Raw genomic sequence first — 26,981 nt, forward strand, 5'->3', positions numbered from 1 at the left:
ACCCGAGATAATCGTAAGAGTTCGTATACATATATATACATATGTATATTTTTTTTTGTATATATCTACGAGGATAGATTTTTCTTAATTTATTCGATGTTGTGCAGTGTGGATACCTATAAATAGCATTCTATATATTTCAATAGAAATTTTTTTACACATACACAGTTTATTTGAGATTATGTTCAGTGTATATATGTTCGATTTTCGAATCTTCTGTTGTGTAACCGGATATTAAATAAACTTCGAAAAAATAGTCTATCTCATATATGTATTTATTTCCGTTCCTTGTCCTCTGAAGCGTCACGTTTACACACGATTCGTTCACATGCTACCTTCGTATAATTCCCTCGATTATTTCTTTCTTTACATGGCAATATGTGATTCGGGGGCGTAAATAAACTTGTATATAGCGGGGTATAAGTAAATTTGTGTAATACTATTCGCGCGGTAATATCCATTAAACTCTGATCCTATACTGCTTCTATTTAAATATTTATAAATATACGAAATCTATAACGCGCACGTGCACGGGAAGAGTTCATCAGGGAGATATTTGGTGGCGAAAGTCCGCTTGTCGTACAAATACCTGCTCGAACAAGTACACCGTATACATATATCTACCAGGTATATATATATTATCTCGATACAAATTATTAGTAACGATAAAAAAACTGTATAGCACCCTTTTCATTAATCCTTAAACGACATGATGAAACTCAAACTTGTGTAGTTACACACATATGTTATGTAAAATTATATAAAGATTCGTAAGAGATATCATAAGAATTATAGAGCATGTGTGTTCCGTCAAATTATTAATTCTCAAGGTTTTAACATCAAGTACACATTTATTCCTATGAAATAAATTTCTCTTGAAATTTACGTCATTAAACAAATAGTGGGGTTTTATCCACTTATATCCTCTTTTTCCAATATATAACAACTTTATAATTTAATTTCTTTTTCCCTAAAAAAAAAAATTTTAATTTAAACTCGTCAGTTTTATTAAAAATGGCAATTGTGACTGGGGTAGATTATATATATCTTCTAATTTTTCTATTTTTGCAATAATCTTCAACAATTGAAATTTCCCTGTTCACAATATTCCTTCGATTTCAATCATTCAAAGATCAATATATTTATTAAAAAAAATGAAAACTCTAAGACTATTTTTCAGGCAATGTGAATCTCGTCTCTAACGCTTTTATATAGACGATCAAAGCAAGTATAAGTATTATATACCGTATACGTATTTCGTCGAGAGTAATAAAACGGCACCGAGAGCGCGAAACCGCCTCTCGTTTCGTTATTATGTTACAAAATATTTAATTCGAAGATAAAGAGAGACAAATTAACTTATCCGAAGAGCTTCTCGAAGCAACCGTGGCAGTAAGGCTTGTCGTTTTGTTCCTTGAAGGTGCCCTTGTTCAACTGTTTCAAGCAAAACGCGCATACGAAGTGCTCGGGATGGAATTTGCGGAACATCGCCGTTATGCAGCGACCTAGAGACCAGAAAAGGAAAGAAGATATCAAGACATCGTAAAGTTATTCAAGGATCTTAAATTAAAAAAAAATTCTGTACTTACCGGTGATGGGTTTGTGACATCCCGCGCACAAGGATCCTCTCTTAGCGTGATAATGTGTCTCGCAATACGGCAATCCCTCGTGATCGAAGAACGAGCCCCCCTGAAACTTCTGCCTGCAATCCTGTAAATCAACAAAATAAACGCATGAGAATATTGCATGAAAAATTTTAGTGTTATAAAAAATATGGTTTTAACGATGTAGAATTCTGGAGACTTTACCTAGGAAGAAAAAGGAGAAATAATCTGTTATTTTATATGAAAGATGAATATATCGATATCTTATTTTGTGACTAAAATGGGAAAATGTGTATAAAGTTATGCACGAATATACGGGTCGGCTTCTGCGAAATACACACAGTATACTTGATAAGTTGGTGCTAAAGCTTCCACGAAAAGAATTTAATAAATGTCTTTTATGTAGATCAGCAGTTTTTAATTTTAATAATTACATCTTTTCTTGAATACGAAATCTTTATCTTAAGATATCAAGAAAGAATTCTCTCTTCCTCTATTATTTTTCCGCTTCAGAAGCTTATATATAGTTGAATTTTAATATGATAATTGTTTCAATTATCTCCTTTTTCACTAGTTATAGATTGAATGAAAAAAAACACCGATATCTATTTTATTTACGAGTATCGTCTATACGTTTACTTTCTTATCAATCATTTATATGCATATACAAAGCGATCTCTAATTACCATCTTTCCGACCTCTAATATCTAAAAATAAATAATCGAACCATAATATCTCGATGAAATAAAGATAAAACACAATGAGTTTTCTATTAATAATAATGATTTAAAAAACATATATATATATTTGTAGATATTAAAAAATTATGCAAGAGAAAGATAGATAGTAACTCAGAATCATTTCATGTATATATACATATATACTATATAGTATAGTAGCATATACACACTATATACTAATATAGTTAGACTATACTATTACTTTAATATCGATCAAAGGTCTTATGGACGCAATGAATTTCATGTTGAATTTAAGGGCAAGAGAACATCAACAAAATCGTACTCCTTAAATGCCATCACTTTGCCTTTATATAGATAGCCGAAAAATTTATAGTATTACCAGATAAATCGGATTTATAATTTACATATTTTTTTTCTAATTTGCTCCAATTAATTTAATAAACTTAAACTAATCAATATCGTATGACTGCTCTGCAAATATACGAATGAGAAGAAGAGAAACTTTAATCAAATACATAATTATTTTGTATTTACATATTTTATTTAATCATTAAAAAAAACTTTTTAAAAGATAAATTATTATATATATGTTATATATATAAATTATTATATATATACACACATAAATTAATTAAGGGAAATCAAATTAATCATTTTATTTTTCCCACGAGTTTTTAATGTCAATCCGATTCATCTGTTATTACTATAACGATATAAGGAATGCAAATATTCATCTGCGACATTGTCGCAGCGTTCACAACTTGGCTCTTCCTCGCATATGTTGCCACAAGACGCGCCTCGTGCAACGTCTTCGAATAGCTGTGTGTATACGTGTACGCAAGAGACAGCCGACTCTCGTGTGTGTCTTTTTGTTTTGGGGTTTTCTTTTTTTGGGGGGTGGGGGTGGGGGGAAAGAAGGTGGGAATGAGCGAGTGAGGGAAATTTATTTCTTTACTTCTCACATATAGTAACTAACAGTATCTCTGCGCAGCTGCGAATTCTCCTTTCCATTGTCAAGGGCTGCGGTGCAATGTCAAGGTGCATCGAAAACGAAAGCAGCAATCTTGAACTTCGAGCTTTGCTCACCGAAAATATGCCCTCGTAATGAAAGAGTGTGCAATGCGTGCGAAGGTGTTGTTTGCGACGCGGAATCGAGACGACGATGACTCGGAATCGGCGTTTGTCGTTCCCGGTCTTCCTCAGCGTCAGCTAAATCATCTGAAGGATCAGCGGGGTGTCGGCTCCGCATTCATGGAGCCGGAGGGCATACAAGGGGCGACGTATCCTAGGAGGGTGACTGGACGACAAAGAAATTCGGGGACTTCGACATGAGGAATTGACAAGACGACGACAATAAACGACGACGACGACAACGACGCGACTTTTTTTACGCCTCCTGCTCTTCTTCTTCCTCGTCGTCGTCCACCCCGACGCATTTGGGACACACCGGTTGTCCTTCCATCGCGTAGAAGGACTTTCCAGAGACCGGCTTCTTGCAATCCTGTAATTGTCAGAGTTTAGTATTGTGTGTTTCGTGGTTTTTTCTTCTCTGCAATTTTTCGCGTTTTCTAGGCTACGCGTGAAGGAAAGGGGAAAACGCTGACGAACTCTCGTAAAATTTGTGCTGAAAATAAGACTTTTGATTGAGATCGACTAGCGGTGCAAATGCGATACCTACCCTGCAGACGAAACAGTCCGGATGCCACTGACTGTTGAGCGCAGATATGTAATTCTCCATAATAGCGCGATTACAGCCGCCGCACTTGGGCGCGAACATGTCGAAGTAGTCCTCGCGGCAGTAAGGCTTGCCGTCTCGCTCGTGGAAGCCCTCTTCGCCGAACTGCTTGCCGCACTGAGCGCAGAAGAAATGCTCGGTGTGCCAGGTCTTCTCCAGGGCGGTCACGCATTTCTGGAAGAAACCTTTTTTTTGCAACCACAAATTTGCGCAGATATTTGGAGGACTAGAGAGCAAGTATATATCGTCAAGTGTGGATTGTGGACCGTTTTAGCGTAAATTTGCTCGCGTTTGTACTGAACAATAATTTATTGATTTTCTCCTCTCTCTTTGCATCATCTAGAAAAAGAGACTCCATTCAATCAAAGTTTCAAGTTGACGAATTAATCGAATATTCTCCTGTTTTTTTCAGTATTAATAAAATTAAATTATTAATACTAAATAAAATTAAAAAGAAAATTAAATTCGAGGATACGTGAAGGGACAAGGATTTATATCGAATTAACTCCTTTTTATTACTCTTTTTCTTGCTGAAAACGGTCGCACCTATAGAATCCATCATTACGACTTATACTCTTTCGCTCGAGAAAGCTCCTAGAACGATTCTGAGATCCTTACATCGAGAATGGGCCCGTTGCAGTAAGCGCAACGGGGCGAGAACAAATTATGATAGTCCGTCTCGCAGTAAGGATGGCTTTCCCTCTCGAAGAAGTTTCGCGTGCCTAACTCCTGATTGCAGTGGGTACACGTGAAGTGTTCCGGATGCCATGTCTTGCCCAAGGCTGTTATCACCTGCATAATAACAACATTATCAAGTCAGAGAGAATGAGAGAGTATCCAATTGCCGGGATCGGCTTTCAAGATTCAGCCACGATGCAGCTGACGATGTAGTTGACGGCTACCTGGCCTACGATCGGCTTCTCGCAGGCGTTGCAGCATCCCTTCTGAGTAGTGTTGACACCTTGGCGGCTCATGTCGGCCTGAAGATTACCGAGCATAGAATCCAACTGGTTCTGTTTGAGGGGCTGGCTCTCTCCCGGTTGATAGAGATGAGTGGTGTGGGTCTCAGTGATGTGAACGCGGGTCTGCGTGCCCTCGCCGACGGGCAGTGGGCTGTGCGAGCTCTTGGTGGCCTTGTTGGGCTTCGCGTACGGGGAGTCGGTTACTGTCTGATGCTGATGGGTGCCGCTGTTGATCTGCAATGACACGCGGATTGTAAAATCGAGTGCGTAAATCCAGATGTTAACCCTCTATCCGAGAAACCGAGACTGATTTGCATTCTTGTAGATAAGGAAATGCTATTTTTCAGCGTCTTTAGTCTTCTCTGAACAGATGATATCTATTATCCTGGATCGTCGGAGAATAACAGACATCGCAAAGAAAAATTTTCTCAGTTTTCAAGATCAATTTCTCGGAAAGCCGGATTACATTCAGACAACAATACTGAACCCTCATATATACGACAATAACAATGTTCCGCGTAATTCTGTCAGTCTGTGTCACGTGTATCTACTTATGTACGTATAGACAGGACAGGTGTGTCAAGGCGCGAAAAGATGGTTCAAGGTTGAATGTTGCGAACAAGGGAGATTCGGACAAGGTGAGAGACAAGTGTCAAGTCGGGCAGGATGTCAAGGCGCGAGTTCGCGAGATGTTGAATGAAATGGAACGAAGACCCACGGAGATGATGGTAGATAAGAAGTAAAGGAGATGTCGATCGCCACGGGCGAGTTTGCAGACTGGCCGAAAGCTCCCGGTGTTTCGGCGGGTGGACGTCGTCGCGGATGCCCCACCTTTTTGTGACTTCGTCTTCGCAGTTCTCCCTTCTCGCGCGACCACGGAAAATCGGTGACGCGGAGAAAAAGGAGCGGAGGGGAGGGGACGAGATCAGCACGACGGTGGTGAGGTTGGTTATTTTCGTAACGTGAGGAGCCAAGAATGGGCAGGAGTAGATTTAACGTCCCGGTGTTTTCCGATTCCGTAAATCAAAGCGGTGACAGAGTACAGAGTCAGGAATCAGTCTGTATCTGTTTCGTTGATAACTATATGTAGATCCCTATACAGGATGTATCTCGAAACGGACGGTTTATGCCGCAGAACTCTGGAGGGACAAAATTATTTGTAAAACGTATCTTAAGTCCGCATTCTTGAAAAAAAAATGAATACGTAATTTTAATTTAATTTAATATTCTTTAATTTAAAAAAAATGAATTTTAATTTAATTTAATTTTCTTAAATTTAAATTTAACTTAGGTTTATTCGAACATTATACGATAGATAAATCTTCTGAAATGTTTGCAAACTGATTGAATGTTACTTTCAGTTATTCAGTTATATACACAATGCAGACGAGAAGCAAAGATGAGATGTGCGCTAACACTTTCGGTACTAGATTAAACTAAAAAAATGTGTAAAAAATTTTATACAATTTTTCTTCTAACAACAAACTTCTTGAAGTTTCTTTGACAATTTTGCGTGTATGAAAATGAAACAATCAAATACCGAAAGAGTTATTCAACCTTTTGGGAACGGCATTTTTTAAAACATTATAAAATATTATTTTTATCATTTTTTTTTCAATATTTCTCTCATCAATATTTCAATCACACAATTTAAATATTCAATTATCCGTCAATTCCCTACCGCTCCAAAAAGCTCGTTCGCGTTATGTATAGCATTATTACACATGGTTAAGTTATGTACCTTGAATTCGGAAAGCGAAGCCATTAGATCATCCAGCTCCTTGGTAGCGTTACTCGCGGTATGACCATTAGGATAACCCCTCTGAACCTCGGTTCGACTCAGCGAGCCATGCTGACTGGAGGGATAGCCGTCATAGACCGGCTGTATCTCCGTGGACGTCTCCTGTATGGTGACCCTCACCTTTCCGTCAGGGGGATAGTCTCTGCTCGAGGGACAACAGTTTCCGTTTTATACCGAACGCGAGTTATTTCCGAGAGAATTGAAATCCGGTATAAAACTTGGCGATTTTTTTTTTATGACATGAGAAACTAGCCGGCAGCATCCGGCAGCAATTCGTCTAAATCGCTATGATCTTAATCCCATGAAATTATTTGTGCAAATCGAGATTTAAACGCTTTATTTTTAAAAGCAGGCTGCTTATTACGCTGTTTTAGGATTAATTTGCGCACACAAACACACAAAAAGCTCACCCATTAGGCACTGCGGTGCTTAGCTCTTCGAGCAAGGAGTCGACGGTGGGTCGAGAGGCCGACATACTACTTGGGGAACGGAGATCAGGGCTGGTCGCGCCCCCGTTCACCCCCGTTGTGGACACGCGGCTGTCTATAATCATCAAGCCATTTGTTCGATAAAAATTCGCTCTCTCATGCCAGAAATCATCTTTGACCCTTTCCGAAAATGGTAATACACAATTTTCTCTTAAAATTTACCCTGAAAATTGTGGTAATCGTGGGACAATATGGTATGGAAAGAATTTTATGAGAATCTCTCTGATTAGTATTTATTACAATAGAAAATAATATCTATCACAATAAAATATAAAATATGTTTGATTAATATTTTACTATATAGTTGGTAAATTTTATTATATAGTTTAGTAAAATTAATCAAACATATTTTATATTTTATTGTAATAGATATTATTTTTTATTGTGACAAATATTAATCACAGAGATTCTCATAAAATTCTGTCCATACCATATTGTCCCACGATTACCATGATTTTCAGGGTAAATTCTAAGAGAAAATTCTCTCTGTGTACTTTAAATTAATTCTGTACAAAAGAAATACAGAGAGAGTGTGTCTAAAAATATATTTATTGTTACCCTCTTATAGATATTATTATTCAGCAAATATTTTATCTATTGCATTCGATATTTTCATCAGATTAAATTAAAAATTTATCTAAATATCACATCAAATTGAAATGAAATAATATAAGACATTATTTTTCGTGTCTCTGAAATTTAATTCGTGAAAGGGCCTTTCCTTTGTAAAATTTTTGACGTTTAAAGACAGATTTATCGATAAAATCTTGAAAGATTTAAGAATTTAGATAAAGAGCCAACCTCTTTCCTGAAAGTGGGCATTATAGCGCGCATTGCTCAGGTCTTGCAGGAGAGTATCCAGCTCGGAAAGATTGTTATTGAGGGAGGGCATCTTGCTTCCGGCGCCCGACTGGGTGTAAGACGCACTTCCGGTTTTACCGATGGTTTCCTCTATCGCCTCGCGGTTCTGGTAAGTCGGCTACAACATGCGATGCAAAGTCGCGATGAAACATCTTCAAAGGTTCCTTCGTCAAGCAGATATACTCATCGGTTTCTCTGTTAATTTTTTATTGCCTTAAATGAATTTTAACGCAATCATTAATAATTTTTTTATTCGTAAAAAAAATTTATCGCGCGTTTCTATCTTACCTATTCAACACTCTTATCTATTTCATTATTTTTCATTACGTTTGTAAAATTTGATTGAATTTTATTTGATAATTTCAGCTATTTCACGTTGTTTGACGTATCAAGCTTATTGTTAATAACAGATGTTTCTTTAATACTTGATCTGATCATAAAATAATATAACATAAGTTACATTATTTTGACAGCAAAACGCCGAAAGCAGTTAGAAAAATTAATAGCACTTTTAATGAAGATTTCTTTGAATGAATGGATTGTACGAAGATATTGGCAGCTGCATGATTTTTTATGTTTTGCCAGATGCGCTCTTGGCTTGTTAATCGACAAAAAGCGATGGCCTGCCAAGTTTGCGTGAATTGCATTATTATTTAGAAACATGATGTCACTAGAATCATTATGCATATGGAACGTCGTCGTTCGAGGAGGGCAATGTGGCCTTTTTGGTTTCGATAGAGTCAATTTTAGATCGCTTTTAGTCGCGTGAAAAATGTCCCCAAAAAAGATCGCAATTCTTCTAATTTTCCTGTTTAAATCTCGATCAGTAATAAATATTATACTACATATAAATCAGTAATAAATATTATACTACACAATAAATGTCGGCTGTCTCTGCAGATCAAAATTGATAAATATCGGACAATTGGATTATTTATTGCACTTGGGCAATTTTTGACATATTTGTAATAATTATATAATTTATAAAAGTAATATAAAGCTAATTTATAAAATTTATATTTATAAATATAACATTATATAATTAATTTATATATATACACACACACACACACACACATATATATATATATATATATATATATATAATATATGTCTAATGTTTACTAATTAACATCTATCTACGTTAAAGTTACAATGTTGAAGAGATACAACATTTTAACAACTAAATCAAAGATATTCCAATTACGAAATCAGCGACACGCACGAGGTCGCTCTAACTTGTTTACCAAAATTAAATTTAATACTTGACGTCATGCTAATTGATGGCCAAATGTGAGTCGCAACCATAATCATAAATTGGAGATCTTACGACTTTTTGAAAAGGATGCAAAACGCAAAATGAAAGGCGTAGCGCGATTGGTCTGTTTCTAAAATTTCATATAAAAACAAGTCATCACTCATCATAGTAGCTATTCCTTTCGCAATTTTAATCGTAGAATGCTAATAAATATTATCGTCAACAAATAAAAAATTAGAATTTAAAAAATAATTTTAATTTATATATTTTCATAACTATTGATACATTCGAAATAAATAATTTTTCAAATGTAAAAACCAAAAAATGACAGACAAATTGCTAATGGAATTTTTAGAAAAGAAACACAAGGGCGGCCAGATTGCCACGCGATACTATTTTTTTTTTTTTTTTTTTTTTTTTGCAATAAAGCAGTATTACGGCGCATCCTACTGGATGAAAACTAGGTTACACGCTGAGTTGTCAGCCTAAAAATATCTGTGGAGAACTAGCAGAAACATATCAACAAGACATATCGGTGCGGGAAGTTTCAGAGACGACATCACTATTAATGTAAAGAAGTATCCGCAAGATTTTTCGCGCGATTTCTTTTCGATTGTTATAATTGAATGGCTTTTTTAATTTGACAATTAAATCAAGTTATCAGTGAAATGAATATACAGTCGATTTATTCTTAATGTAAATTAAATGGAAAGCTATTATACACTTCGCTTTTGTATACTTTCTACAAATTTTCAGTCTACCAGTATTAAATATTTTTTAATTAAGGAGTATTAAAATAATTTGAGGATATTTCATAGAAAATCTCGATGTTTCTATAATTTAACAATATTGTAAAAGCTAGAAACTCAAAAAAATGCTGTTTATTTTTGTAGAATAATTTTTTATAATATGACTGGACAAAATTGACAATCAGTGTAATATTACAAAGAATGTCCAAAGTGATTCTAGAAAAAATTGTGTAGTAATTTTCGTGTATGTACATGTAAAAGAATTTAATTTTATGTGCGAAAAAATTGTCTTTATATATAGCTTTATTTTTCATATATAAGTATTTTTATTTAATTTCACACAATTATATTTTCCAAAAATATATATATTATTCAGAATAAGACGAAATGTTCGAATTTCTGTTGTGAATATCCTTCACGAAGAATATTTCTTCGAATATAATAAAAAAAAAGTTTATTTTCATGAATAAATTCATTTTTTAAATGTTTACGATTTATATATAATCTCTTTTCTCTTTTGTATATGTGTAAATAATAAAATAAAGAGATTATATATTCATCTCACTTATAAAATATAATTATAATAAATATATATTTCTCATTTACAAAACGTTAAAATATTGAAAAATTAAATAATAATTATTATTTTTATGTTAGTATGGCGCGATATCTCCAAATTAAATAATAAGTATTCATTATTTTCCCTAAAATATTAAATACAAATTGTTCGTGGAATCTTTTCAGAAGTAAGATGAGATATAATAAGATATTTGGGACACTTTGCGTATCCAGGACACCTCACGCGTCCAGCGTGTGTATGTACAACTCAATCCGTCGCACTCACGTGCACTGTAAAAAAAAATGTAATGTATTACATAAAAATTTGTAAAATTACATAAATAATAAGTATAAAATTACACGATAAATAATGAAAATGTATACATTTTACACTTATTATTGATGTAATTTTACATATTTTCATGTAATACATTACATTCTTTTTTTACAGTATATGTGCTCGCGTTGTTACAGCATTTCACATTTGCAATTGCAATGCGAACTGGAATCGTACACGGGCTAAATTCGCGCATCAAAGGGAAAGCTTTTAACATCTGCGACCTTCGACAGAAATTTTACATTCTTGGCGATGATCCGGTGAGAAACATTATCGCTCTTGTCGACGTGTGTCTCATAACTCATAACCCGTGTCTCGTATTCTCGCGTATAAGACGTTACTTAACATTGTGACAGCCATTTTAGACAACATCAAAGAGGCAATGTCAAAATAATAAAATTTACAATTTATTTTAAACGCGATACAAGCTGTCGCTAAAATTAAAATATTAATTTCTATATATTTCTATATATATATTACAAATTCATTTACACGTGTAAAAAAATTAATAATCGATAGATTTAAGATACTTTCAATTAATTTAACTAATTGTAAAATGATTTAATTATGAACTTTTTTAAACGGAAAGTCGAATAAATGAAAATTCAATAATTTTTGTACCATTATTTAAAATGATGGTTAAAACACAGTGTTTTTAAAACAAATCTTGTACTTGTAATATAGAAGATATTTTTGTCACGAAACAAGCTTGTTAACTTTATTTTCGCCTAGTTAGTGTTGGAGAAAATAGATCTCGGACTAGCCGCGAAACTGGATCGCGTCACACGTTCTCGATCCGTATCCGAGAATGACGACTGCAGCAGAAACGTGACGACAAATCAATGTCACAACGACACGTTCCGAGAAGCAGAATAGGAGCGATATGCAGGTGCGCGATTTAAGAAACGTAGCTATCGTCAATTTCAATTATTTTCACAACTCCTTAAGGCTCCTGGGTGCTCACCGCAGCCATATTGGATTGTGACGTCAGAGGCGAGAAAGCACACGCTGAAAATTCTTAGATGCCATTTTTTAATGAAAAGATATTTCGATTAAACAGCACTTCAGATGGCTTTAGCACACCCTTAAAAACCCCCGAAAACTATCCTTTTCCCTTTATAATCAATCAACATCTGTAAAATGATCGAAATATCAGACTTTGACATGCGGAATGACTGCGCATGTGCAAAGACCAGACGGACTGGGCTTCATAATATTACATTTTACAGCTGTTGATTGATTATAAAGGGGAAAGGATAGTTTTCGGGGTTTTTTAAGAGTGTGCTAAAGCCATCTGAAGTGCTGTTTCATCGAAATATTTTTTTATTTCGAAATGGCATCTAAGAAATTTTAGCGTGTGTTTTCTCGCCTCTGACGTCACGATTTCGACATGGTCGGAAAGAAGCCAGGAGCCTTAAATCTTCCTTAAATAATCGATTTAACTCTTAAACTCGCGCGACTTTTATTCTTTTTACTGTATATAAATTTCTCAAAATTGAATTTTACATAATACGATAAGCGTATCGGAAAATGGCTATATTAGTATAATAATAAATATAAATTATTATAATATATAATAATTAAACTTGTTCTAAAAATATGTAGTAAATTTAAATATAAATTACATAAATAAAAATAAAAATTCTTAATAAAGAAAAAGTCTTAATTTTTTTTTAATTTAATTACGTTTATATAACTTGAGAATTATTTTTATAGTCTGAATAATTTTGATCATTATCTAAAATCTAAATAATGCAAACAAATGGAAACAATTGTCATATTTGATATTCGATAGTATGACTATACCTGGACTTTACTTATTGTTAGACTTAAGAAGTTCATTCACCTAACAGAGAACGTTCTCCTTCTTTGTTCCAGGTAAACGACACTATTCGAAGTAGATATAAAATGTAAATGAATATATCAATTCATCAAATATATTATTTTAATAATCGTTTTAGTCCCTAATTATTTAATTTTTTTTAATTTTTTCGCGTTAAAATTTCTTTTTGCAGATATAGATATTTATAAATTGAAACATACATATTTTAATACATCCGTCATTTCTCTCTCTCTCATTCAAACGTTACAGAAAAATTTAATTTTTCACCCCGACTGAAAATAATGAGATAGTCCCTTTAATTTTGTTTCTTAATTGAAGATAAAAGACTCTAAAAAGATTCGTTGGTACGATTTTCGATGCAAAATACATTGTAATCGACTCGCCTCTTTGAATTCCACTTTCAAGTGGATACAAAACGCTCGCAACAAAAGCAATATGTTTAGATATCTACAAGAGTATAGCTATTAAAAAGATTTTATCTGCGTGCATTTTTAAATGTAAACACATAATGTGCAGCTCGGCGATATTGTCGGATTGAAGGTGAACGGAGCTTTAAAAAAGAAATTACGATTTGACGCGATTGGCGCGATGGCGAATGATGCAGTTGGCTCGACTGCGTATTTTGCGGCCGGAATATATACAAGTTATACTCGACGAGCATGAATAATAGAGACCGGAGCTGTCCTAGGCCGAGGGAAGATCGATAGAATCGGCAGGGAACGTAACAGGTGTCCCGTCGCGGAAACGCAACATTTTTTTCTCCACGATTCTCTTTTACGCGACTCGTGGAAAATATTCCTTTCAGATATCGCGCGATACGTCGCATAATTCTAAGTTAAAAAAAAATTATTTAAACGCGTCGTATGACACGAAAAAGTTTAATTCCTCATTTTGTAAATTGTTTTAATTAATTAATTAAGACCTAATTTCTCTAAGTTATTCGCATATTGTGTAATCAATTTTTTTTATTTACTAATATCGTTATAAAGAGATTTGGTTCTGATTTTTGTACATAGCTCTTGATACATTGATTATCATGATGATTACTGATTAATCGGCGTTATTAAATTTTTTTTTTTAATATTTAAGTTATTCGAATATTGTGTAATCAATTTTTTTTATTGACTAATATCGTTATAAAGAGATTTGGTTCTGATTTTTGTATATAGCTCTTGATACATTGATTATCATGATGATTACTGATTAATCGGCGTTATTAAATTTTTTTTAAAAATATTTAAGTTATTCGAATATTGTGTAATCAATTTTTTTTATTGACTAATATCGTTATAAAGAGATTTGGTTCTGATTTTTGTATATAGCTCTTGATACATTGATTATCATGATGATTACTGATTAATCGGCGTTATTAATTTTTTTTTTAAATATTTAAGTTATTCGAATATTGTGTAATCAATTTTTTTTATTGACTAATATCGTTATAAAGAGATTTGGTTCTGATTTTTGTATATAGCTCTTGATACATTGATTATCATGATGATTACTGATTAATCGGCGTTATTAAATTTTTTAAAAAATATTTAAGTTATTCGAATATTGTGTAATCAATTTTTTTTATTGACTAATATCGTTATAAAGAGATTTGGTTCTGATTTTTGTATATAGCTCTTGATACATTGATTATCATGATGATTACTGATTAATCGGCGTTATTAAATTTTTTAAAAAATATTTAAGTTATTCGAATATTGTGTAATCAATTTTTTTTATTGACTAATATCGTTATAAAGAGATTTGGTTCTGATTTTTGTATATAGCTCTTGATACATTGATTATCATGATGATTACTGATTAATCGGCGTTATTAAATTTTTTAAAAAATATTTAAGTTATTCGAATATTGTGTAATCAATTTTTTTTATTGACTAATATCGTTATAAAGAGATTTGGTTCTGATTTTTGTATATAGCTCTTGATACATTGATTATCATGATGATTACTGATTAATCGGCGTTATTAAATTTTTTTTAAAAATATTTAAGTTATTCGAATATTGTGTAATCAATTTTTTTTATTGACTAATATCGTTATAAAGAGATTTGGTTCTGATTTTTGTATATAGCTCTTGATACATTGATTATCATGATGATTACTGATTAATCGGCGTTATTAATTTTTTTTTTAAATATTTAAGTTATTCGAATATTGTGTAATCAATTTTTTTTATTGACTAATATCGTTATAAAGAGATTTGGTTCTGATTTTTGTATATAGCTCTTGATACATTGATTATCATGATGATTACTGATTAATCGGCGTTATTAAATTTTTTAAAAAATATTTAAGTTATTCGAATATTGTGTAATCAATTTTTTTTATTGACTAATATCGTTATAAAGAGATTTGGTTCTGATTTTTGTATATAGCTCTTGATACATTGATTATCATGATGATTACTGATTAATCGGCGTTATTAAATTTTTTAAAAAATATTTAAGTTATTCGAATATTGTGTAATCAATTTTTTTTATTGACTAATATCGTTATAAAGAGATTTGGTTCTGATTTTTGTATATAGCTCTTGATACATTGATTATCATGATGATTACTGATTAATCGGCGTTATTAAATTTTTTAAAAAATATTTAAGTTATTCGAATATTGTGTAATCAATTTTTTTTATTGACTAATATCGTTATAAAGAGATTTGGTTCTGATTTTTGTATATAGCTCTTGATACATTGATTATCATGATGATTACTGATTAATCGGCGTTATTAAATTTTTTTAAAAATATTTAAGTTATTCGAATATTGTGTAATCAATTTTTTTTATTGACTAATATCGTTATAAAGAGATTTGGTTCTGATTTTTGTATATAGCTCTTGATACATTGATTATCATGATGATTAATCGGCGTTATTAAATTTTTTAAAAAATATTTGTAACAAATGGACGCCATCGAATAAAATTATAATTAAATAATAATAATAATATTAATATAATCATAATTAATAAATATTAAATTATAAAATTAATTATATAATCGAATAAAATATATTTAGTTTTAATATTTTATTATTATTATATACTTAGAATGATAAAAATTCCAATTTGACGTACACGATAAGAGATGAAAAAATTGGGCAGTCGATGTGAGCACATTTTCGCGCCGTTTCTTTATCCAGAGTGAAAAATAAAAAATACGAGAGTAACTGGAGACTCTCTTCCGACTAATATTCTGTCTGCCACAAACTGTTCGATGTTACATACGCCTCGTAGTGATGCTTCTCTCGAGCGTCAATTTTAGACACGATATTGATTCTAATTTTAGCACCGCCGTTGCGTCACAGTTATTTCCAATCGTGTTTTATGACTCTGGAGACTTTTTTTCAAAACAATCGATAGTTAACGCGAGAAATATCGAGTTTGTCGCACGAAAACTCGTCGGGAGGCTTAGTTTTTACAACGGAAGCAGATTATTCGTTCGGTCTATTCCGTAATATTCTATTTTCACGGTTGTAACACAGATAACTCTGCGTGTAAACAAATTCAAGAGCGTGGTTAATTTATGTTCCGAGGATAGCGTCGATTCGGAGCATTCGCGATTAAATTATTATTCACTTACGTAAAGTCACGATATATTAACGTGTTTCCAAAACAATATAAATTAATGCGGCACAAATGTTTGTCGCATAGCTTTACGATAAAAAGTTATAAATCTGTATTTAATTTTAAAAATATATTTGCTTCCTCTATATTTCAGTAATACATATATTTTTTAAACAGAATATGCCTGACAAAAGAAAATAAAAGATTTAGACCTCTTTATAGAAATATACATATTTTTTAGGATTAAAAATTCTAAGAATTTTAAAATTTTAACAAAAAAATCTCTGCTTGACCATGAGCGTTCATAATAATGATGTTCATGGCCCTGAAAGTGAAAACAAGCCGCGTGCGAGCGAAAAATGTCGAAGGAAGACCACGTTATATCTCGCCAAGGCATCGGTATCGACAGTTATTAACCGTCAGCGAAGAGGTTTATTTACGGATTCCCCCTATGTCACGCTTTCGCGACCATGACGACGAATTGCTCTATTTCGAGGCGTTTTCGTAAACTGGAAACGACGTTACTGCCAAAAAGTTAATTTTGTGTAACGAGGAGAGAGACTACTACAAACAATAAAATATATTATGTAAAATTATGAATATATTATTGACAACAGAGCGTAATATATGTAATATACGAATGTTTCATACTTAAATACTTTTCGATAAAAGTTGGTTACTTAATATTTTTTTGTGATTACGTATTGTTTACATCATAATAAATAGCTCATCTTCTTTTTACATCAATAATTTTGCCAAAAATACACGCGAATTCTTTCTATTTTATATAATATAATATAGATTCAATCGAAAGGATTGAAAAATATTTCAAACTCTTCATGTCGAGTTTCGTAGTTTATATTTTGTAAAACTTTAAATTATTTAGCGCGACAGTTTCAAAATTAAGCGATTGCCATCGAGCTACCAGCATTTGGCTCCATCTGGTAAACTACGTCCACGACTTAAGTAAGGTCTCTTCAGCAAGCTCGATGAATTCTTCGACTTCGTCGATAAATCCTCGCGATATGTCTCATATGTTCGCGATTTTGCTTATCCTTCGGAAACGGATACAGATTTCGCGAATCTTACTTAATCGCGATGTTTGACAAGGTTTTATAGACCCCTACTAAATATTTTTATAAATCTAATCGAATTAAGACAGTCTAGACACAAAGTATTAATTTAATCATCATTACAAGATATAATCAAATAGAAAATTTAAATATAAATATTTAAATTTTGCCGATTATAACTTTTAAAATGCGCTAAAAAAGAAGCGCCTTCATTAGTCTTTAATTAAAATTAAAATATTTATACACAGAAAGAATTTTCTCTTAGAATTTACTCTGAAAATCATGATAATCGTAAGACAATATGGTATGGAAAGAATTTTATGAGAATTTCTCTGATTAATATTTATCACAATAAAATAATAATATCTATGCAGTAAAATTAATCAAACATATTTTATATCTTATTGTGATAGATATTATTTTTGTTGTGATAAATATTAATCAGAGAAATCTCATAAAATTCTTTCCATACCATATTGTCCCACAATTATCATGATAAATTCTAAGAGAAAATTCTCCCAGTGTACAGATCGACGTACTAATTGCAGCGACAAAATCGCGAGGTTACATATATAATTCTCAGTTGAATTTAAATTCGCTATATACGGAACGAAGAGGCGCGGTCTCTTCTACACAAAATCTATTAGTGCTCCGATTAATTATAAAATAAGAGAGAGATGGACATACCGATTGCGGCGGCAGCGGCGAGGTCCGATTGTCATAAGCTCTGTAGACGGTGGTCGCGTGGGTGCGGGCACCATTGAGCGATCCGTAACCGGGAGTCGCATTACCGTGATTTCCCTCCGACGTCACGGTGTTCTGCAGGTCCGCCAGCAGCGCATCTGAAAGCAGATTTAAGGTCCAATTGTAAAAAATCCTTAAAAAAATTACGAGCAAACTGCACAGAGAATTTTCTCTTAGAATTTACCCTGAAAATCATGGTAATCGTGGGACAATATGGTATGGAAAGAATTTTATGACAATCTCTCTGATTAATATTTATCACAATAATAAATAATAATAAATAATATATAATAATAAATAATAATAGAATATAAAATAGGTTTGATTAATTTTACTATGCAGTTTAGCAAAATTAATCAAACATGTTGTATATTATATTGTAATAAATATTATTATTTTTATTGATGTGATAAATATTAATCAGAGAAATTCTCATAAAATTCCTCCTATATTATATTGTCCCACAATTACCATAATTTTCAGGGTACATTCTAAGAGAAAATTCTCTCAGTGTGAAGATCGCGATTTTTCCGAAAAAAGTTCGCGGTTGAAGCACACGATTTTTTTTCTCACTATCTCATTCCTAAATTTATCGAGGAATTTCACCTATTTCGAGCGCATTCTGTATCACGTTCTTTTTATCTAGGTATGCATAACGGAGATAAACAGATGGAAACATCCGACTGATTCCTCTCCCGCACTATCGTATATACAAAAGATAAATATGTAGAAACAAATATTTCTTATTTTTTTCTCTGTTTATTATTTCGCGAATTGAATTTATATATACAGATTGGGATACTTAACTTTATGATCTAAATTATCTGTTAAAAGAATTATGCATGCAGTTATCGAAAGATGTTTTCAACAATAGTTTCAATGGGGAAATATAATGCAAAAGAAATTTCTTAGCATGCGTTTCTTCTGATATTTTAACATTTATTTCCATTTTTTAGATGGAATAAAAGTATTTAAAAAATCAATACAGTTTATAAGATATTTCATAATTTATTTTAATTTTTTAATTTTTTATTTATTTTATTTTAATGTATTGTGTATTTAATTAATATTTTAATATATTGTGTACTTAATCAATAATATAATATATTGTGTGTGACATAAAATATGTAATAAATCTTATAAAGTCTGCTGAAGTAATTGCAAGTTTCTCAAAAGCGAACTCTGATACGCCGTTATTGGTCCAATCGAGAACTCACTTATCTAATTTCGAGCTGGCGTATGTAAAAAAGAAAACGTCACGACATTGTTTAACGATGACGCCATACCCGTAGCTTCGCTGCCGCGTCCTTGACAGGCGCCTTGATTGTCGCGGCACGTTTATTTATTTAATCCGAAATGTCGGGGGGGATCTTTCTCCATTTACTCATGAGATCAAGTGCGCAATATTAAGAAAGTCAAATGCAAATATAAATATACGTCACGTGGAAAAAAAAGGAATGACAAATCCAGGAGATAACAACGCTAAACGCAACTTAAAACATTCGTAACAAATATATTTATATATGTAGACATGTGTGTGCATAGATATGCGTGTATGAAAAGAATTTACATATTTTATTAGTATAGTAATATAGTAACAAATATGGAGAGGAGAATAAAAGGAAAAAGAATAGATTGGCGCGAATATATAGAAGAGTCGGAAACTAATATTTACCGCTGACTGCTGCCAACCCGAAGGTTAGCATAACAAAGCGAGTATATTTTTATTGTCGTGTAAACACAAGTCAATTACGACTTATTTTTATTGCAGATTCATTCTTTTTTTTTTTTTTTTTTTTTTTATCTAAGTTAGCTAATTATTTTATACGATTGAAAGATTTATCTTATCCGTATTTCCCTCTTTCCCCTATTCATGGAAAAATTCTAAAAATCGAATCAAGTCTTTAAAAGAAATGTGTAGCTTAGAAATACCTATACATTCCTAATTAATCTGTTTGCTGCCTCGACCAATTTAGCTCGAGTTTAAATAACCAAAAGAAATGTGCATTTACCGAGAGTAACGAGGTTACTAGTAGCCTTCTCACGATTGTACACCTGGTAGAGGTTCTCGTCCTCGGATACGTACACGCATCGCGTCGTCTCCATCGCGAGAGAGTCGAAAGGGCACACACGACACACCCACTATTTCAGGAACGTTGAACCCCGCGAGAGCGGCGTTTCAGACCGAGTTCGGCGAGTTTCGGTCAGCAAAAATGCGGAGAAAGTCCACAACGCGAGAGAAGAAACCCGCCAACGAGAGACGAGGATTTCTCGATCCTCGCGACGCGATTTCTGCCTTTTTTTACGTAATTTTGCCTCGAACGTATACAAAATCTAACTATAAAAAAATAATAATTATTAGAAAGTTTTGTCCACAAGTGTCAGTTCTGTCAAACTGCTTCTGTCAAAATAAAATTAATTTCTACTCGTATCGATAGATTTATACAAAAAAATAAAACGACAAATTAATTCGCCCGAAGCAAACTGCGGCATCGGTTTATCAAGCATCTCAATCTCTCTGCAAATTTATCTCTCCGCGAATGCAGCCTGTCGCGCCAATTATGTACACATGTTTTCCGAGATTATTATCGTTATTGTCATCTCTTCGTCATCTGTGTCGCGAAACACCGTAAATCGAAACACGTCGCTATCAAAAGTCCTAATTTAATATTAAATTTAAATTAAATGAAAAATTTAAATTAAATCAAAAATTAAAATTAAATTAAATATATCGAATGGAAAATGAACTTCTATATCTTCATCGTTCGCGCGTGTAATTTTTTGTCACCTCGAATAATTTGCACTTTTCTCTAGACTATCACCGACTATCCTGAATGACTTAACTCCGATTATTTACTCGGCTAACGACACGTGTTCGAGCGAAGCGAAATGGAGCAGCGACGCGTCAGCGTCGACGGAACGGCACTGATTGTCATTGAAGTTCGCGGGAAAGCGATACCGCGAGCTGGAGGAAGGAGCGAAACAGCCTCCTTCTCCTCCTGGAGAGGAGAAGGAATAAACGTAAGGCGGGCATATAAGGCGCAAGACGATAGTGGGGCACATCCTCGTCTACGTTGGACGGAAGTTGCGGTATTCAGAAGAAACGAACACGAGCCTAGGTGACTGGTTTCACGACGATTCATTACGAGGAAGCCGCGATTGCGCCGACCCTAAGTGGCTTCGAGGAAGCTTTGGCGGTCTAGGAAAGAGAAAATGTACAGAGTGTCCCAAAAGCAATTTGGAGTCGAGTTTTCCTTAGCGAGTATCTCAAGACATCGGTAATGGTCGAAGCATAAGTGATTGTGAAGTGAAGCTTTTCATGGATTAAAGATGACAAAATTATATTCCTCGATTAATTTCAGAAATTAGGTGTAATTTTTTAGAAATTTAATTTTAAATTTAATTCAATTTTAATGTATTATTATAAATAATTGAAAGGTTGTAGTATCCTTCTTTGAATTTCTTGCTAAAGAAAAATTGAATTCAAAATTGACTAACGAATCGTAAAAAGAACATTCAATGATAATGTGACATCATATATGGGATGTACTAATGTTTTTTTCTTTCTTAATAAGAATTTGAAAACACGTGACTTTTTCAATTCACATCTCAAACACATAATTTATTATTGCGACGTTTAGTAATCGGAAATTAAACAAAAGGGTTCAAGAAAATCTCAGCAAAATTAGTTTCAGTTATCTAGAAACTAGTTTAAGCCGATATACAGAATGTTCTTTCATTTGTTCCGCAGTAGAATTTACAAATCTTCATTTTTTAAAATTAATTTAGAGAAGATTTTATTATTTCTCAATAATTCTTAGTTATTCTTATTTTTAATATTAATAATTAATGGTGAAAATATATTGCATACTAGTTCAAAATTGACTTGCTACAGTTTCGAAAAAATATGAAACACACAAGACACCTTTCATATCGAGTAGCTGAATAAACTAATCGCTTAAAGTGCTTTAAGCACTTTAGTAATCTGGGATAGCAAACAATCTTACAGTATATTCAGTTGATTTAAACACATTCTAGATGGCAGGAGAAGGCTGAATGATGAAGTACTTTATAAACTCTAACGTAAAACATTCAACTTTCAATCAAATATCAAATATCGTAAGAGAACTTTGACATAAAAAACATATTCCTATATATACATTGAATTATTTCGCACAAAACAAGTTTAATTATTCTACAAGTAATAACATAACTCGAGAAAATCTCGAAATCGCATCTCATGCGAATTTCATTTCTCATTTGACGTTTTCAAAACGTTTTCGGACTTGCGTTATTTAAAAAAATGAAAAAAAAAAAAAAAAAATCCATCGGTGCGTTTAAATTCGTCACACATATCGCGAATGCGGCGCTTTTGCGCCGCTAATGCAATCTTTTTTGCTCGTCAGGCCGCAGGTTGAGTAATCGTCTGAATGGTGCTTTAACATTGGCATGGAGCCTGGCTGAGCTTATCGACGTCTATTTTGCACGGCTGATTCATACCGCGAGTCCGACATCGATATCGCGCGTAAAACTTGCGCGTGCCTTGCGTAAACCGCAAAGAGGAGGATGAAGTCGTGACGTTAACTGTTCCAGCACGATCGTTTCTCCTTATTACCGCAATATAAATTCCTGTCAATCTGAATTACTCACAAAGTTTTCGTCTAATCTCGGTCGCATTGCGTTAACGCTAAACTAAGAAGAGTGTATGTGAGATGAAGAAGAATTATATCGAATATTAAAGAGATATTGTCGAATTTATTTTTATAAATAATTCAAAATTAATTTTTTTCCTATAGTTTTGTTTTTCAGGAAAAACATTGTGTTTATTAAATGAAAAATTATTAATTTATATGTACACTGGGAGAATTTTCTCTTAGAATTTACCCTGAAAATCATGGTAATCGAGAGACAATATAGTATGGAAAGAATGTTATGAGAATTTCTCTGATTAATATTTATCACAATAAAAATAATAATATCTATCATAATAAAATATAAAACGTGTTTGATTAATTTTACTAAACTGCACATAAAATTCTTTCCTTACCATATTGTCCCACACGATTACCATGATTTTCAGGATAAATTCTAAGAGAAAATTCTCTCTGTGTATTATATAATTAAATAAAATTTTTATAAATCATAAAAATAATTCTGTTTTTATATTCAATGATGATAGAAATTAAAAAAGATAAATATAATTTATACAAATAATGAGTAATATTGCTAAGACGAGTTCATATATTTGGGCAATAAAGAGACACATTGTTGCAAGACTCGTTGTCGAAATTAGGGTTAATTAACGAGAAAATACTGGAACAATACTTACTAACGTATTGCTCCCACCGTGCATGACGTCGAATAGTCGCCAAACGAATCGGTGAAATCGGCGAGACAGGCCTCATCACGTCCGTCATTTTTACGTTTTCAAGAATCGGCACTTTCTCTACGCGACAAAATAACGACAAATTGGGTAACGCTAATGGGATATTCTTCTATGTAGTTATACTATTCCGAAATAAATAAATTCATGGAGATCTGTTTACTAAAAAAAGTATAAAGATTGTAGTCGTCGAATATAAATTTTTTGATTTGATATGTATTGTTTTAATTGATTGTCATCTCTCAAAATTTTTATTACTATATTATTATAAAAAATTATCAGATATTATATAGTTTGTGTGTGTGTCTTGCAGTAATAATTTCTGGCAATCCTGTACAAGTGTATAATATATATATAATCGCGATGTTTTCGCGTCCTAAATTATGCTGGCAGCAGATAGATTCGCGAAAAAAGAATTGTCGAATTTATAATTTTTTTTCAGTTTTTAAAACTGCATGACTGTGTATGTTTATCAAGCCTAATTGAATATTTTTCAAATTTTATTCCGTTAACGAAGAAGGATTTTGACGGCGAGAGAGAAGCGGAAACGATGAATGACAATGTAAACAGGCGGAAAAAATTCTTATTACAATGAAGAATATATTTGATAACGATAACTGCGGACTCGGTCCGAATTCTCCGTAAATCACACGCCAACTGAATTCGCCTGTGTTGTGCTCTAAACTTCGGCTAGGTGCCGCGAGGTAAAAATAAATCACACAAATTAGAGCAGAACTAGCGCGACTTCTCGCTCTGGACCGCGACTCAACATCTTTAATCCCACCCTCCAGAGAGCGACTGAGTTTCATTTTCAAAGACCGTGTAACGCGCCACGTCGCCTCGGCATATGTTTCCTTTCTCAATTTCCTCCGAAGTGACAGATTTCTCCGATGGACAAGATTTAAAACAATCTTCTAACATATCTCCACACTGAGAGAATTTTCTCTTAGAATTTACCCTGAAAATCATGGTAATCGTGGGACAATATGGTATGGAAAGAATTTTATAAGAATTTTTCTGATTAATATTTATCACAATAATAAAATATAAAACATGTTTGATTAATATTAAAATAAATCAAACATGTTTTAAAATTTTTTATTGTGATAAATATTAATCAGAGAAATTCTCATAAAATTCTTTCTATTTTAAAGTAAATTCTAAGAGAAAATTCTCTCTGTACAGATGTAAAAAATATCTCAATGTCAAAATTAATCAAATTTTTCAAGAAGTAAAATCATCGCTGGTCGTATTTTTTCATTACACCTGACACTGTCTATAAATGTCTATAAATAACAAAATGGAACAATGCCATTAATGAAGAATAAGTGCATCTTAAGTGGAATGAATATCGTCACGGTCAAAAAGTCACGAAGACCGAGAAGCGAACAGAAATTGATAAGAGCGGCTTCACTACCTCGTTATCCACGATTCGACTACCTATACAACTAGTTGCTGGATATTCGCGAAATGACGCGAACACGTGCGCGGATGATCGGCGAGAGATGACTCGCGAAGATGATCGATCGGCTGAGGATGTCTGGCGGGACCAGACTGAACTGGCACCACGTGCTGTTGTTGCCACTTTGCCCAGCTGTCCGTAGCTTACGAAATCTCTGTTACGTGAAATTACCCTCCCCCTACACAGAGAGAATTTTCTCTTACAATTAGATCGAATCTCCCGACATCTCGCGAGGAGCGAGATTTGCCAAATTAAAGCTAATAAAAGCTTTACTGATCTAATTTCGATAAAGAGTAGGTATCCTTTATATCGATTGTTATCAATATTTACTCGATAGAATCTCCCGACATCTCGCGAGGAGCGAGATTTGCCAAATTAAAAGGGGATCGCGGGTGGACGAGAAGGAGAATCGTACACAGAGAGAATTTTCTCTTAGAATTTACCCCGAAAATTCGTGGGACAATATGGTATAGAAAGAATTTTATGAGAATTTCTCTGATTAATATTTATCACAATAAAAAATAATAATATCTATTACAATAAAATATAAAATATGTTTGATTAATTTTACTAAAAGTATAGTAAAATTTATTAAAATTAATCAAATATTTTTTAAAAATTCTTTCCATACCATATTGTCCCACGATTACCATGATTTTTAGGGTAAATTTTAAGAGAAAATTCTCTCTGTATACGATTTTCCCCTTTTAATTTGGCAAATCTCGCTCCTCGCGAGATATCGGGAGATTCGATCGAGTAAATATTGCGATAACGATATAAAAGATACTTTTTATCGAAATTAGATCAGTAAAGCTTTTATTAGCAAAACACATTACAACTTATGCACACGTGGAATAAACTTGGCAAAGTTTCGCCACGAACGAGATAAACAATCAAATTTGTATATTCTATACTTGATATTCTATATATAATTGCAGAAATTGCGTAATAATTCAGCTAAGAGAGATTTTAACTTTTTTTTTTCGATAATTCAACTTCTTTCACGAAATACCGCGATCGAAGCTACAGATACCGACGATACTATGGATGATACGGCTTTTTCGCGACCCTCTTTCGCGGACACAATTTTTTCGTCACCGATTACACGGTCCATCGATCGACTGGTATCTAAAAATTGCGGCCGATCTATTATCTCGCCCCTTCCTACATATTTACGTCGCGAACGTATTAACAAGTATGGAAACAGAGGCGAGACTGACCTCATATGGAGGTGCGAATCTCTCGAGAAACGATTGAGAGAGAAAGACAGGAGATACCTACGCACACCTCCGACATTCAAGCTCACCTTGAATTCGTATAGCCGACCGATCATCGATCGTCAAGGCAGCGATGTCGTATATTGTATGTAATAATCATGAACATGTCGGAGCTAATCGTATGCAGATGTAACCGGTAATCAGAGATCGATCAAAGAGACAGAGAAGTGAAGATATCGTATTCTAATGGATATCTAATTACATCAAGTCTAAAGTAATCGGATCTGCATATCTTTATTCGTATTATATATATGTAGATAATTGATATGTACTTGTAATATATGCATAAAAGGAGAAACTTAATTTATATTGTATGTGTTGCATCTGCATATATCATATAATCAATATTCAAAATCCTTCAAAGTCGATTTAATTGTAATGTAGTTTTGATTGTAATTGTGTTCTTAAGGCTCCTGGTACCTTGCCGACCATGTCGGAATCGTGACGTCAGAGGCGAGAAAACACACGCTAAAAATTTTTAGATGCCATTTCTAAATAAAAACATATTTGCATAAAATTACAGCTGTTGATGAATTATAAAGGGAAAAGGATAGTTTTCGGCGTTTTTTAGA

At 33.1% G+C, this 26,981-nt stretch overlaps 1 protein-coding gene across 11 annotated transcripts in view; it reads right to left on the reverse strand.

Moving 5' to 3' along the window:
* Positions 1 to 254: 254 nt before the first annotated feature.
* The window catches only part of Pax (paxillin), a 34,616-nt gene continuing 7,889 nt past the window's right edge, over positions 255 to 26,981 (reverse strand). For 4 of the 11 annotated variants that reach the window (XM_083034447.1, XM_083034441.1, XM_083034440.1 and 1 more), the window contains 9 exons: positions 18,231 to 18,385; positions 8,093 to 8,270; positions 7,214 to 7,346; positions 6,744 to 6,945; positions 4,943 to 5,236; positions 4,659 to 4,832; positions 3,984 to 4,214; positions 1,590 to 1,710; positions 255 to 1,505 (listed from right to left, as the gene is read on the reverse strand). In XM_083034447.1, the coding sequence (XP_082890573.1) occupies positions 1,360 to 1,505; positions 1,590 to 1,710; positions 3,984 to 4,214; positions 4,659 to 4,832; positions 4,943 to 5,236; positions 6,744 to 6,945; positions 7,214 to 7,346; positions 8,093 to 8,270; positions 18,231 to 18,385 (1,634 nt within the window). In that variant the 3' untranslated portion in view covers positions 255 to 1,359. Of the gene's footprint in view, positions 1,506 to 1,589; positions 1,711 to 3,171; positions 3,807 to 3,983; positions 4,215 to 4,658; positions 4,833 to 4,942; positions 5,237 to 6,743; positions 6,946 to 7,213; positions 7,347 to 8,092; positions 8,271 to 18,230; positions 18,386 to 20,299; positions 21,228 to 23,616; positions 23,734 to 24,260; positions 24,276 to 25,087; positions 25,311 to 26,169; positions 26,262 to 26,981 lie in introns of those variants that run through there. The other 7 variants (XM_083034436.1, XM_083034444.1, XM_083034446.1 and 4 more) reach the window with 7 other exon arrangements.

Source organism: Prenolepis imparis, unplaced genomic scaffold, assembly GCF_030444845.1.
Source record: "Prenolepis imparis isolate NDT839.2.m4 unplaced genomic scaffold, iyPreImpa1.0 SCAF_3, whole genome shotgun sequence".
NCBI classification, from domain to species: Eukaryota; Metazoa; Arthropoda; class Insecta; order Hymenoptera; family Formicidae; genus Prenolepis; species Prenolepis imparis.